This window comes from Phaethon aethereus (genome assembly GCF_964289735.1).
Source record: "Phaethon aethereus genome assembly, chromosome: 19".
Taxonomy (NCBI): Eukaryota; Metazoa; Chordata; class Aves; order Phaethontiformes; family Phaethontidae; genus Phaethon; species Phaethon aethereus.
Genome location: NC_138595.1, coordinates 2118682 through 2134631, shown reverse-complemented (window position 1 = coordinate 2134631; position 15950 = coordinate 2118682). Strand labels below are relative to the sequence as shown.

General features: G+C 43.8%; 1 protein-coding gene across 1 annotated transcript in view; it reads right to left on the bottom strand.

The window, feature by feature from the left end:
• ACACA (acetyl-CoA carboxylase alpha) overlaps positions 1–15950 on the bottom strand; it is a gene marked incomplete at its 3' end in the record, with an annotated part of 113249 nt that overhangs the window by 73786 nt on the left and 23513 nt on the right. The window contains 7 exon segments of the mRNA XM_082008650.1: positions 255–351; positions 978–1121; positions 3770–3793; positions 11237–11355; positions 11849–11938; positions 12607–12720; positions 14294–14407. Of these exon segments, the coding sequence (XP_081864776.1) occupies positions 255–351; positions 978–1121; positions 3770–3793; positions 11237–11355; positions 11849–11938; positions 12607–12720; positions 14294–14407 (702 nt within the window).

The following is a 15950-nucleotide window of genomic DNA, read 5'->3' as shown; positions in this document are numbered from 1 at the left end:
AAGCTACAAACTAAATTTACATGGGGAGTAAGAGACTTAGTTGTAGTTTTAGAAGAGAGTCAGAAAACAGCCACCTATTTTGAATCACCTGCTGTGGAACAAGGAAACAAATCACACACATAAATACATAAAGCTCTTAACTCCTGCTCCCAGCACTGAACTAGTGAAAAGTATCCAGCCTGCAGTCACTGCGGCATGCTGCACGCCTTCTATTTCCAACCTGAGAGCAACCTCAAGAGAAAAAACTACCATACCTTGTCTTCATCATACAAGGAAGCATGGCCAGCTTCGGGGAAGGTTGGGCTCTGAGGAGGAGAGTCACAGAAGCAACCCATCACTTCATCAAAGATTCTGAAATACACCAGAGAAGTATTAGTCATCAACACACTGCTGCTAGCCCACTGAAAGCATATAGGCCTAAAATCCACAAATCATGTTGCTAAGGAGGGGAGGGAGAGAAAAGGACTCCTTCCCTTTGAAGGACTGAAACTCAAAAGATGAGGAGGCAATACCTCACCTCTTCCACACCTCAAACCAAAGCAGAGCCTGGCTCTCCCAACATTTGTCAGAGATCTTATGGTTGCAGGCCCTCATGACTGCTATGGGCTCTGCTGGGGTTTTTTTGCCTACCCCCAGAAGGCTGAAGCATAAAGAACACATCCTCCCACATATATACATGTGAACAAGAGCGTTAGAAGAAATCAGCACATTTGCAAATTATCTCCAATCAGCAGAAATTCAAGATGCTGATCCTTCTGGCTGCAAACTGCTCTTACAGCAGTCTGAAACTTTCAGTTATCTCAAGGAGACAGACAAAGGGATCCAAACAAACTTCCACCTGAAATTCCAGAAACCTAGCAAACAAGCTCAGGACCCGTTTAAACCTGACTCTAGACAAGGAAAAGATTTTGTCCAGTTCCATTTGGGCCCAACTAGGAAGCTGGCAACAGAAACGATCATCACCCTTCCCCACGTACCTGACAAAATCTTCAAATGTGCGGAAGGAGACCATTCCACCCATCCGCTGGCACGGTGGAGTGAATGAATTGTCTAGCAGTACATCACTCACGCTAGCTACATGGACCATCCCGTAGTGATTGAGGTTGGAAGAGAAGGACATTCTAAATGGCAATTCAATAAGATCATAGTTAGTAGGGACAAAGGAGAGAAGAATATCACTGGAAAAAGATGTGTGCATGTGCGTATGCTTTGATCACTTGAAGCGTGGCTGTTTATCCAACATAACTGTTGCATGATTTGTTAGATTCTTCAGCACACCAGACCTGCTGTGCTGTCTTTTCCAAAGTCCCTGCAATGCTGGCATGCCTCTAGTGCCACCAATGCCCTTACCTGGCCATTGTCCCAATGCACAGGAGCAGTTGAAAGAGTTAGGAAATAATATTATCACCCTTTTAAGGAGTTTCTTGAGATGACAGGTGAATTACAACTATGCAAAGTCGAACATGTTTTTCCTCCTGTGTATACATTTTGGTTTTCAGGTGGAATACTGAGATAAACAACAAATAATTCTAAGCTTTGACACTTTAAAGATTAAGTAAATTTTTACAAATTAAGTTGAAGTGTATATTATCTTATTGCTTCCACAATTTTCCTGGTCATATTATATTTTACACTCCTCAAATGCAGTGTGGTACAGTGACCTCTCTAAAACCCTACACGGTGTTTTCTATAGTCTTACACCAGTATTCCTACTCTAAATGAAGTCCTATCACAGTGCCTTCCACTTTAACTGCTGACCAAATTAATGTACTCCTCCATTAACTTAATCCATACTTAAGTACACTGCAACTCCCCCTACTCATCTATGTTGCTCAGTTTTGATTGCTAAAAGGTGGCAGCTGCTAAATAGAAGCAGTTGGCCACAGAACACATCTAACTTAAGGACCAAGGAAGGCAGAGCTCCAGGCACTTACTACTGTCATACTCATGCCTGATGTCTGCTGTTCAAGCATGGGGATACACTGCAGTACACACGTCACTCATACAGGACCAATTCCTTATTTAAGTGAGGAGGACTGGAACAGATTTACACAAGCTCAGAGGAAGGCACCGAGTAAGAGACTTCTATTTAAAGCAGAAGCACCGTTCACTAACGGTCAGCGCTCCTTCCTGGCAGAGGGCAAGATCCTGAATATATTAAAGTATCACTAAGTTTTCACACAGTTTCACTGCTATGGCAGCACACGCCAGCTGTGAAATAGCTTGTGTTGTTTTGGGGTTTGGGCTATTATTATTATTTTTAAGGGTTTTTTTAATGACCCACAATGTTATGGTCAAGACCAGCAAGAGGAAGTTTCTCACACAGCGAACAAAAAGCATACAACTAACTAGACATCCTTTCCCTAGCTACTAGAATTGGGTTTTGCCTTCTCTGCAATAATTACTTCTAATTTCTGAACTGTGTTACAGAATCATCTTAATTCACTGAGGGACCTACTTCAAAAGCTCCCTGCAACATGGTGAGACCTTCAAGCTTGCTGTGAAGAGACAGACATGCCAAGCTGGCACACGGCAGTGCTCTGCGACACAGGAACGGTGCCCTCTCTCACTTCGCTCTCCCCAGGGCTTAGGAAGACATTAGCGAAGTTAAGTTTCCATCCTCCCCAGCTGATGCCACAACAGGAGGCAGAAGGCAATGGGAAAAAAAAAAAATCAGGGCACTGATTCAGCACAGCACATACTTGACTTACAACTTGTAAAGTCAAAAAGATGCTCAGCTGCCGTGATGGATCGGACACCAGAGGCACAGCAGGCAAACCAGGGGCCCAGCCGTGCTGGCTACAGCACTGCTGCCAGCCACACAGACTCAGGACCAAACTGTGGGTTGCTGACACTGCTACTTACCGGCTTTACTAAGATTTCTTTCCTTCCACATAAAGAAAACCATTGTGATATGGTCCCAAGTATACTGTTAACAAGTCTAAAGTATCATCAGTTTGCTTAATAGCTCTCCATGTTTAAAGTCACTCTGTGTTTCTGTAATTTATCTCTGATTAAGAGCCACGAGACTTTCAAGCCCATTTTTACTATTTGTCCCTAAATAGGCTTGTAAGCAGTAATAAATAACAGGTATTCACGTTTTGAAAGAGAAAAATTTTTCAGGACATGCCTTGGTGTACATTTCTTACAACTAATACAAAAAATACCACAGAACAGTAACTAAACAAAGAGACAGCAGACATTTTTCATGTATTATTTAAAACAAGAAATACTTTTCAACTGAGACACGGGAGGAAAAATTAGTGTCCAAAACACAACAAAACATGCTGTCAGCTATTTGAGATGTAGCTTCATCTATGGTGTGAGGGAGGTGAAACAGCCTCGACAAATTCTAAACTAGCTGCAAGAAACCAGAGTAGCACCCAGTATGCTGTCGGCTAGGAGTAACTGCCCGTTTCACTGTGACACCCTACCAGAGGGTCCGCACCTGGGAATCCAGTTCCGAAAAGCAGACCCTAGAAACAGCATTCTGCTAGAAGTTTGCTGTGTACCATACTGCAGATGAGCTGAGTCACCTGGCAAATTTAGTTTTAAAGATTGCTGCATGCAAAGCTTTTTTAAAGGGTAAAGAAAAGCTGAAAACATGTTTTAGACAAAGGGAGAAGAAAAGGGAAGGAAAGAGAGTTATGTTTGAGAGCTTCCCAAGTAAAGATAAGGGCACTAAAACAAAACATGTTAAAACATTAAGTACTAGTCTACTTCTTTCTAGTCTGTCTTTTCAAATTTTAAAAGATGACAAGTACCATACCTGTTTAGCGTGGGGATGTTCCCTCTGTAATCAAACAACCACAGTTAGTTACAGATTGGTTAGTGAAAGCCATAATAAAGAACTATCATCAAGCTGATACACAGACCAGCAACAAGTTTACAATTTACTAAACCAAAATTTGTCAACCATGGGGTATCAGGCAGAGTTCAATTTCACTGACCCTGAGAAGGCACCCATCACCTGACTTCGCTTGCCACAGCTGCCATGGGAATGAGCACAGACCATGCACGTAACAAGCAAATAATATACCCCAGGAAAACAAACTGTATTTGCAAGGTACCCTGCATTTCTATAGCGTCTTTTATCGTACCCACTTCCCAGCCCTTCACATATACCAAGTGAGTTTCACAAGCAAGACCAGAGCGGGGAGTTTGCACTCCCTGAGAGAAGGGCAAGCAGCGCAGATGCAAGAAGTGACCACACCACACAGGATGATTGCAACAGGTTCAGGAGAACAAGCCAAATCCTCGCTGCCAAACCTCTACGCTAAGCAGCAGCCCACGCACTGGCTCCCACAACAATGCATAATAAAGCAAACACACAGATACACGCCGTGTAACACTTTGCACTTTCAGCATTCAAAGCCTTCAATACCAAAAAGAACAAGCAGCACTTAAGGCTCATTTTAGAAAGATTTTACAGTTTCTTTTATAACATCAGTCCAACTCGTCACATTTCTGCATGCAGACTGGGGCTTAGTGAGGCACAGAAGACAGAAAGAAGGCGAGGGGCACATTTTCATACCAGCATAAGAACAGCACAGTCTAGCCCATCCTAGCTACGTTCATGAAAGCATAAGGCAGCATATCGCTCCATGCGAGAGGTAGAAATTGCTGTAATCTGACATTCAAAATAGTACAGATTAAATTGGAAAAAAAATGCATGCACACAGGAGGCTTGTGCAAAGCGACTAGCAAACATGAAAAGACTGAAAGCCTTTGCTTTCAGGGAGCTGTAACTGGACATTCACCCTCCCCTTCCCTGCAGAAACCTGCATGGACTTTCTTAACATCCTGGACCGTAGGCGAGACCCCAAGTTACTGGGCATGAAGTCTCGGTACTTAATGACCAGTGTATTTCCATGGTCACACTGCTAAATCCACTGACTGCACCTGGTCCTGTTGTATGTTTGGTGCATTACTGGTATAGGCACAAAAAGTTTCCATGATCTTCTTAAACCACACAGGAAAAAGCACAAAATGGCCTAGAGACGTACTTGTTCAATGGTAAATAACAAAAGTATTTAATTTCATTTGGAGGCAGTGGGGAGGGACACTGTGCTGTAAAGCCTGTGGTTAGGACCAAAAGGGCTGTGAGGCCTCAGGGGCCTGAGACTTTTTTTTTTTTTTTTTTTTTTAACTTGGCAAATGGTGGGAAAGCTGCATGTGATCTACTTGAGTTGGAAAAAAATAGTCTGGACAAGACTGGCAGTTCCTACACCTGGCACACTTGCGTAGCAGTCCCTGGAATGCTTTCAGAAAACAGACAGAAAAAACACCAGCATAACAAATGTTTCTTTCCGTCTCAAAAAAAGGCGTCCTGTTGCCTTGCTCCAGGAACTGTTCTCAAGCCACTCAGTACGGAGCTGAAGAGATTATGGCAAGAATCACGAGGAAGACAGAGGACCTAGTGGCTGGAGATCTCAGAAAAGAACAGAGGAATAGTTCTCAAGCTGCACACTATGGGGCTGGCTTTGTATCTACAGGTCATCACAGCTCTGGAGGGCTTTTTCACATCAGGAGCTGGATTGTCACTCGCCACTGAAATGCACTAAGAGGGAAAGGTTTGATATTTGCAGCACAATCGGGCCTTGTGAAAAGGCATTCCAGTCCGCTCTCCGAGCGACACCTCTGCAGCTCTGCCGAATAAAACACCAGCTGCACGCCAGCCTGCTCGGCCTTATGGCACCGTCAGCGCAACAAGCAGCCCCACGGCTCTGGGAGCTGAAGAAAGGCACAGCTGATGGAGCACGTGCCAGCGGCGCTCTCCACAGCCAACTCCACGTAGCTGATCGCAGGATCAAAAACCTTCTCACCACACCAGCCCCAGCCCTTCTTCCCTGTCTCTTTGGAACTTTGAAAAAGGCCCTTCTTGAACGGGGAAGCTGATCTCCCTACAAATCTGCTCCATACCAATGCAAGCTCTGCTGCTACAATTACTCCTGCTCAAGCAAACAAAAATCCCCTTAGCTCCCCCCTGCACCTCCTGGTGGAATCTGGATTTGTTTCCCCTTGCCCCTCCCGTTTTTTTGTTTGTTTTTTTTTAAACAAGAGCGTTCCCCTATGAAAATGACGGGAATGCATGCAAAGCGCCACTGGTTATATCAAGCTGTGATTGAGTGCCAGCGCAGGGCAAAGCTTTTGAAATCAGGCAGCAAAGCGGAATCAGCAGAGGTCGGCTGAATAACCCACTTGTAGTTATTAACAGCAGTACCACAGGAGAAAGAGCAATTCCACTGGCTGTGACCAGTGGCATTCCTCTTATGTTTCTTCATTTCTGTAGAAGAATCTAAACAGAAGGCTGTGAAACATGCCTCAAACCATACATTTTGATTGGGTTTTTCCTCTCCCTCTTTCTTTCCTTATTCTTCTGCTCCCTCTGTGATTCAGCGAAGCTGAATCTGCTACTGAAGTCCAATTTGCATAAAATTATCGTCGTTCCATTCAGTTTGCTGCCCCTTCAACAGCCCCTTCTTTGCTCTGTTGGAAGATTTTGCCCTTTCTGAAACAGGCAAGCCAAGGGAACTGCAACACATTACTGCTGCCTGCTGTCTAATTAACATCAAACCCTCAGCATGAAACTGCAGGGATTTACAGGTGTCCTGGAACCATTTTCCCCTCCTCCCTCCTGGTATCAGCCAGTCTCCCGCAACAAGGAGGGGACCTCAGGCTACCTAATGATACACTATGAGTTACACGCTCAGGTCTCCAGGTCCCTGCGGTTAGAGTCCAAAGCAGCACAGCTGACTCAATATTAGCAATCCAAAGATTGATGCAAGAGGCTCTTTTAGCAACTACTTTAGCCCACAGAAAACGCTTCTATTTTGTCAGAAATTCAAATCTTGAGTATATCATTGTAAAATTATAGTAGGAAGGAACCCATAAACTCTGCTCTAAGTATAAATGAGTTTTGGTTTCTTATTCTGCTGTAAAAAGCACTGCCTGGAAACAGCAGTATTTAATTTGGCTTTCAGCCTTCAAGATGGTTTCTGTCTATAAGCTAAGGAAGAGGCTGACAAAAAAGAACAACCAAAATACTCCATAGATGATAAAACATCAAGAGACAGCAAAGGAGAGATCATGCACCACTCTTAAGCCTTGAAATCAGCAACAATAAAGTCCAAGTAGGGTGTCAACAAACATCCACAAGCACAGAAAGAACAGATACCAGGCAAAACCAAGCACAAGATAGTTGTGACATTTATATTGATACCCGTGGAAATACAAAGCAACTAATGACTAGACTTGAATTCCACCCTTGGAAGCATCACGGACAGCAGGATGCAGTCCCAAGAATGAATTCAACCTGGAGAAGTCTAAGTAAGGCATTTGCCTGTATGTCCATGTTTGGCGAGTTGTGTACATTCCCAGCTCCAAATGCAACTAGGCTTAGCTGGTACCAGACATCAAGTTTTAAAAGTAAAACTTGCTTTAAAGCTAACTAAGGCAATTACCAAAACTTAAAGTCCTAATCTGCGGTGCTAAAGCCTTCCTTCATGTCTGCCCTCCAGTGGTACGTCCTGACTCAAGATACCCCAGGATGTCTCAAGGCCAGTGTGGCAGTTCAGGGTGGCACGTGGGACAAAGGGAAGGCATGGGCTCAACGCACGGATGGATTGGGAAGGCATGGCTAAGGCAGAGTGAGCAACACAGGCTGGGTTATACTTTCATTTCCTTTGAGACTCAGCAAATTCAGAAGGCAGAGCTCTGTGGAATCATTACCATACCCCAAAATAAAGATATATCCAGCCTCTTTAAGTCACCCTTGTCAGCAATTGTCTTAGCATCTGACAGAGGGAACACATCTACCTCCGAGTGAAACAGGGATCTGTTTTGTGGGAACACAAACACAACCTCTGAGCTCTTCCCTTCTGATCCTCCGCACATCTGCTACCGAGGGAGGAAAGATCAGGGGAGCAGCTGAACAAACCTGGCTGGGGGAATGCAGTGAGCTGGAGAAAAGGGGATGCTTTAGGAGGAGCAGTGCAGCAGCACGATTCTGCAGCAGGCTCCAAAAGCTGGCTACAGCAGACAATGTCCCACTTTAATTTAAACCTTACAGCTTCAGACATAAGAAAGACTATTCGAAAGCAGGAGAAGAGAGGGGGATTATTAGAAAAAAAGCTTCTGTTGAAAAAGCACTATAATTCCCTCTCCCTGTACTAGACACACAATGTTTCTTTGAACAGAAGATTTCAAGCTAAGATTAGGCAAGCACCGTTTCATGGGCTGAACACCTAAGAAAGGCCTTTCAGTGTCTGTCACCTGGCTTGCCATTCTCACAAAGAAAGCTGAACTCTCTAAACACCAGTCAATATTCCACCAGCTTCCCATCTCAGCAGGGCAGTCGGAACAAGAGGGAAGCAAAGAACAGCTCAGAACAGGGCTCATTTCTGTCTCACATCTTTTCTCACCAGGACTCTAGATGACTGAAAGAGGCAGGTTATCCAAATGCAAGGGGCTCTGCACAGAAGCGTTTGTTGACAGTACCCTGCTGCAGGGTGTAGCGATCAGCATCCCGTAGACACCCTTATATCGCTTCCTCCAGATTGGATTACTGCAACACCCTCTACTTGGAGAGGGCTTGCAAACTCCATTTACTGCAAAAGGCACCAGATGGTTACACTGTACTCCTCATCTGCCTTGCACCGGGCAATAAGGAACGCTGATTTTGATCTACAAAGCCCTCTATGGTTTCAATTATAAGCAGTTTTTCTCCAAATGTCTCACCCTTGCAATTGGGATCAGTGGGGATTCTTACAATAGGATGTTTTCTATTAATTTAAACAAATAATTCCCAAAACAGTTTCTGCCCACAAAACCCACCAGGAGCAGGCTGAATTTCTGTGACTTTGTTAGCAGATTTAACAGTTTTTCTTTCCTCTCTGCTTCCATGTAAAGCTTTCCTGTGGGTAGTTGATGGCAATCATTCAGTGGCCAAAAATACAAAGTCTGAGTGCCTAGCTGTGATTAGTCAGATCAGAAGTAGTGACTGTGATTGTTTCTGTTACAATTAAGTAAAGGCAGAGTGGGGTTAAATATCAGTAACAAAGAATTTAAATACAGCAACCACTATCAGTTTGCAATTTTCTCTACATGAATATTTCCTCCAGTAAAATTCAGGCCCTTAAACATTCACAGAAGTCAGACACAAAAGGCAACAGGGCTTAAAAGTATCTGATAAAGTGCTGAAAAAATGTGTGGCATCATACAACTAACACCAGCTCCAAAACAGAATGCTCTCTTAAGGGGTCTCTGGTATCTAGTCCTGTTTCACCAGGACCCAACCCTGCAGAGACTCAAGTGATATTTTGGCTTCGGGGTTTGTCCTTGGAATGCATTTTTAGCTTTTCAGTCTAAAAGTTCATGCTACAGAGGATACAAGAAAACATACAATGGATGTAGAACATGGTCAAAACCAACACAGATTTAAGCAAGACAATGTCAGAGTTTTGAGATTTCTGTGTCTTGGGCTTACCATAGGGTCTGCCTTTATCTAGCTTAAACCTCCACACTCGGTGCTGATTTAAGACCCTAGGTATCCTGCTACTGCCTGTGCTTCAGCACCCAGCCACACGACAGCTGCACGAGTAGGTATACACTGCAAGAAGCTGCGCCAAGCAACAGGACCCAAATTCATCACTAACAGAGATGGAGGTGCAACTCAAAGGAACTGAACCTGCCTATGCAAGCGGTGAATTTGTGCCCAAGCCTGCTTGCCTCTGCACAAGGACCGTGATGCATTTTCAGTCAACCATCAGCAGTGCTGATGGTTGAGAAGCAGAACTGAGCTTCAGAACATTGCCCCAGCGAATTCAGCATAAAGGGGAGTGGAGATTTCAGGACAAAGCAGCTGGTCACCAAGCAGGTAACAGTTCTCCTCTTCCAGCTGACCTTGTCCAATTAAGCTTGCGCACAGTAATCGAGCAGTGGTCAGCATAGGCAAGGCCAAACAACCCCCAAGCAACAGAGGTAACTGAGACCAGCAAAGAGAAGAAATGGAGAAAGAAGGGGGGGGGGGGGGGGGGGGGGGAGTGTATTATAAAGGGTACTAAAAATAGTATGCAATTATTTACAAATATTCTAGAAATGTAGGAAACAGATGAGACCAAATGCATGTCCCATTTGTATCGTGTTTTGTGCTGCTTGTTGAGGACAGTCATTCATTTCCAGCAAACCAGATTCTGAAAACCATTTCATAAAATGTACTGATGGATTCTCAATGAAGCGAGACTGGACCCCGTAGCCCAGCCCCACCAAAAATAAAACAACGAAAAAGATGTTTGGAAACAAAGGAGAAAATAGCACTGGTAACATACTGCCAAACCAGCACAGTTCAACAGTGGCACCCGGTGGCCACGGAGAATCACTGCGCCTCTTGGCTCCCACAAGCTCTCCGCTGCCTGGGACAAAAATAAAATACTGTCTAAAATACCCCCCTGAGCTCCTATTGCAAATGAAAAAACACAGGAACTGACTAACCTGAAAGATGCTGAAGAAGTTCTGATAATCAAGTTTGTTTAATTGGGTTTTTTTTAATGATCTCAGCACACACTAGGAGATGCGACCCTTCTTCTATAAGATAGGGCAGCAAATAGTTAATGCTTTTGCTTCCAGTCATGAGAAATAAATTCTGATAAATACTGACTGAAAACCAAAGTATGTCAACACTAGCATTTCTATATAAAATACATTCATACATGCATCTTGGTCTTCTCAGTCAAAAACCCACATGCTAGAAAAGATTTCACCTTATCCAGTAAAGCCAGGTTTGAAAGTAGAGCCAATCACAAACAGTGACAAAGGGCTGGCAGGGGAGCACTGCAGGAAGGGGACAGAGTCTGATGGACTGTTCTTCATTAAAATTCCAAGTAATTATCATTCTGCCTGGAACTGTATCTTTTGGAAGGCTCGGGATTCAGCTAGGACTGAAGTTCTACAGGAAAGTTACTACACAGGCTGAACTTAAAAATCAGAAAATACATGAAAACTGTATCATATTTAAATTAATCCAAACTGCAGAAACTACTACCCACAGCTCCTGAGGTTTTAAATAACTTAGAAGGGACTCAGTAATGAAGGGTTTTATCATGAATAATCTGTTCTTATCTGAGGCACTGGGACTCTCCCTTTCTCCATCAATTCTACTGCAAGTGTTCTTTGCCACGATAGGATGCAGCCCCTCATAAACCTCCAATTCCAACGGCACCCAAACATGTGATCTGACCTGTTCGGATGGGAGGTAGGTAGCATGAACTGGAACTCCACCACACAAGTGTTATCCTTCAGCTGGCGATGCTGGACACTGTTTAACTCATAGGCAATATATGCCCTCCGAACATACACCTGATGAGAGAAAAAACTCCATCAGCTTAACTGTGCTAAGGAAGCAGAAAGAGAGAAAGATGACAAATAATACACTTAAAAAAATCTTAAAAACTAAACAGATACCTCCAAATCAATACCTAGATAGAACTCTAATTCAACCAGAATTTAAAGTTACTCTTTGAGGAAGGCCAGTCTGGCAGGATACAACCATCAGCACAAGGCACACAGGGTAGGCTGACCACATTCTCTGACAGCAGCTTCACTTTCAGTCCTTTCAACCACCTAAGTCTTCTTCATGCAAAGAAGAGAAATTGAATCTGAAATTTCAGTCAATTATGAATATTAATGCTGTTAAATGCCAGATTCCAAGTATGCCAGATTCCACACAACCTACAGCTCTCAATCTTGCAGGGTAACAGTGCTCAAAACAAAACAAAAAAAATCCACCCAAACAAAACAAAAAACCCAGAAAAATAAAACCTGATTATTTTTTCCATAGGAATAAACTTACCTCCAAAGCTGCCATTCTTACCACCTGGTTACTGTGGTAGAAAAAGTTGGGTAGCACATCAAAGATGGATGTCTCAGACAAAATGAGTTTCTAGAAGAGATCACATTAAGCAGAGTTTTAAAAAAGAACGGCCTGTCCTGCAGACAGGGTCATGCAAAAAAGCAAAAACTCCAAATCATGCCTGACTAGTACTGATTTCCATGCTTCTCCTGTTATTCATCCAGGATTATGACCTTATAATATTAAATCATAGAATCATAGAATACCTCAAGTTGGAACGGACTCATAAGGATCATCAAGTCCAACTCCCTGCTTCTCATAGGACTACCTAAAACTAAACCGTATGACTGAAAGCGTTGTTGACATTCCTTGAACTCTGATGGGCATGGTGCCATGACCACTTCCCTGGGGAGCCTGTTCCAGTAACCAACAACCCTCCCAGTGAGGAACCTTTTCCTAATGTCCAATCCGAACTTCCTCTGATGCAACTTCATCCCATTCCTCGTGTCCTGTCGCTGGTCATCAGAGAGAGATGAGCGCTTCCCTCTCTGCTGCCCCCCTTGAGGAAGTCATAGACAGCCATGAGGTCATTCTGCTATCAGTGTAGGAACCAAAACAAAAATGAGGGGAAAGCTAGAAACCAGAACAATGCAACTTGAAGCCACAAGGACCTTGGGGTTACAGGTGCGATTTAATACAGAAACATTAGCATCAGCAAGAAGAAAGCAGGGAAACAAGGAGAGAAGTTTGGTAGATACCTGCAGGTTCTCAATGCAGAACTGGTGTCCGTACATGTCGATAGCGGACAGGAAGATGGACTCCACCTGGTTGTGACGCAGCTCGTAGGATGGCAAATGGGAAGCAATGAGAACCTGGTCAAGAGAAAACACAAGGAATGTCAGTGAAAGGAGCTATGCTGGGCCATCCGCAGGAGGCTGTTACCTCCAAGGCAGCAATAGCCTGCTCCATCCCAGAAGAGGCGGTGGATTTCTCCTGTGAATTCTGTGGCACCTGGGTGATGCTGCAAACTCTCTCCTCTCCCCAGCCTCATTTGTGTATCTGCTCAGTTTGTATTATTGGCAATTCCCCATGGAGCAAAGGAACAGCTTCAATCAAGTTCCATCAGTGCATGTGATTTAGCACTGCAGAGCTGCTAGTCCTGGGGATTGCCTGACCGGCTGTTAATTGGAAAGCAGATCTGGCAGGCAGCAGCTGTGGGGAGGCCAGCAATGGAGAGCGCCTTTCACAGCTTCCAAGCAGAGGAAGCAAGAGACACTGGTGCCAGGTATTAAATGCCCAACATGAAGGATACGGAGATAGGAAGGGGGAGCAGCTTGCAGGGGAAAATGAAGTGGAAGAGCAACATAAAGACATACACAAGGACTGCAGCACCATCCCCAGCATGCTGCTGAGAGGTTCAATAACTGAATGGTTCAAGGACACAAATACAATCCTGAAGGAAACATAAGGTCACTGAGCAGCTTCAAACACCCCATTCATTTTCAACAGTCAAGCTCTGAAATAAAAGGAGAGATCCCCAAAGTGTCAGCTTTCCTGCTGAAGACTTTCAGAATGGAGATAGGGACTGTGGAGCGAGAGGAGTGATCAGACTACAAGGGTTAGCATTACCGTGAAACGATTATGCCCTCTCACTTCTTCCTGGCTACAGACTAACTGCTAAAGAGGAAGCTCACAACAATATCCAGGTAGATATCTGGCATTCAAATTATTATCTGTACTAGACTCTTGGAACCTACAACATCAAGAGTTTTCCCAATTATTTTCAGGTTAAAAAGAAACTGACAAAACACAGCTCAGAAAGCAGAAGAAACCCTGCAAAAGGCCAGCACAATTCTTCACAACAACTCCTTAGCAGCTGCAAAGAACATCTGGTTCTTGTGTAAATTTCTCTCCCTATTCTCTGCACACACTGATCCACAGTTGTAAGGCAGCCAATGAACCCGGATAGCGTGTCCTGGCTGTTTACCGTCCAGCTGCCTGCATGTTCCAGGCAGCCTGTGCTGGTCAAGTTCACAGATTACAAAGCCACAAGGAACCACAGTGACCATGTATTTCAACTTCCTCCATCGCACAAACCATAGGCTACTCTCAATTAACTCCTATTTGAGCCAGACGAAACTTTTTGGAGGAGCAGGAACAAAAGAATGCAATCTTAACTTCAAATTTTACAGCGATTGGGAATCCACTGCAATCTTTGTTAGACTGTCACAATGGTTAATCATTGGTTAATTAGCTTCATTGTTAAAGCGCTGCTCACAGTAATCTACTCTTCGCATTTGCATAGTAATCAAAATAAACATCTAGAGATATAGACTTTCCAAAAGAGCAAGCTCCAAGTGGGAGCAGTCCGTATTGATCTGATCAGCAATGGCACAGTCTGTCTCTAGCAGGGATCAGCTTGGGTTGCTAAACACGCTCCCTCACCTGCCGTGCTCGCAGGGCCACTTTAGCGTTGGTTGTCTTGCTGAGCTGGGTCAGCTCTGTCAGAATATTAATCAGCTCATCTGTCAAGGTGGGGTCACGGCCACATAGCTGGTCCTAGAAATAAAGAGAACTGAAAATGTTTAGAACAGAGGAAAACCATCTTCCGTCTCCTATGAAGGAGTTTAAACCTGAAATACATACACACGTGCACTCAGGTGCTGGACCACATCACTCTAGAGATCCCTATCTAAATTATTCTGTAATTCTTTGCTGATAAGGGTACAAGTATTAGGCTTTCAATAATTTTACACATATAAATAAAGCTTCAGAGGAAAGAAGGGACTGGCACCATCATCCATGTTCATATTTGTAGCACATGTTTTGGCATCCAAACACATGAGAAATACCGACTTGTCAAAGAGGCTCAAGCAAAACATTTTCCCATTACCCAATTTCAGCTTTGTACTAGAAGTCTCCCCCAGCAGCAATGCAAAATTCAGAAAGCATTTAATGTAGCAAAATGCCTTGTGTAGCACGCAAAGATTAGCAAACTTTAACCGTGAAAGGTGACCAAACAACAAAGGTTTGACTGCCAGGAGAATCTCCTGAAGTCCACTTGAAAAACACCTCAAAACCAAAACCAACCCCCACAACTCCACAACCACAAACCCACCACACGCTTTGTACAGCTTCAGCAAAACACAAGAAAAAAAAAGGTCCTGTCTCTCCTCTAATGAGCCTAAGCAAAGCTAACCAAACCCAGAAATGATGTAATGTGTTTCTCACCCCAGTACAGGACTGACTCCTTTCTATTTCTACTAAAGCGAATCCTGGTGCTGAGGAAGTTCACTGGCTTACTTTACTGTCTAAATTGGCTGAATAACCCAATAAACGGAACAGCATAATTATCAGCGCTAATGCCGTTTCAAAACTCTCTTGGTTTCAGCCATTCAAAAAAATGCGAACAGTAAAGACTTTAATCTGTTCTGTTTTCTGAACAGAGGAGGTGCACTCTCACGCACACTGTCTTCCAAAAATAGTTTCAATCCCCATGAATAATCTCAGAGTCTTCAGCTACTCGACACTGCCTTGTGAGCCTCTTCCCTCCCACTCCCGAAGCTGGAAACCCTCTAGGAGCCTCTAACGTGTTTCTTCTATACAGCATTTAACAGCTTTTCTCTTGGTAAATGAATCATAAGAGCAAAATGCAAGATGAAACAGGGATTTGCAACAGGAAAGAGAGCTGGTGCCTTAAAGTTTTAAGGGATATTAAACACATACAGTCCAGAAAAGGCCCTCTGAAGATCCAAGAAACAGAAAGGGAAAAAGGCAAACCTCTGTGCAGCAGGTTAGATTGATAAGCCTGCCAGGGAAAATAAAATAAAAAAAAAAAAAAACCAAGTCCCACAGACTGACTAACAAATAACAGCTCATACTACATGCGATTCCAAAGCTAAATAGGTTTTTCCCCACATTTCTCTTGACCCCTTTCTCTCCAACAACCCCACTGAAGCAAGATGCCATCTCTAGGAATGACGGCGTACATCTCCCAGGGTGAGAGACCACAGTCAAATCACTCTTATTGAAAAAAATCTAAGCTACTGACTCTTATTAGGTTGTTGTCCCTACTACCCAGTCTTGGGCCAGCAACCATTAC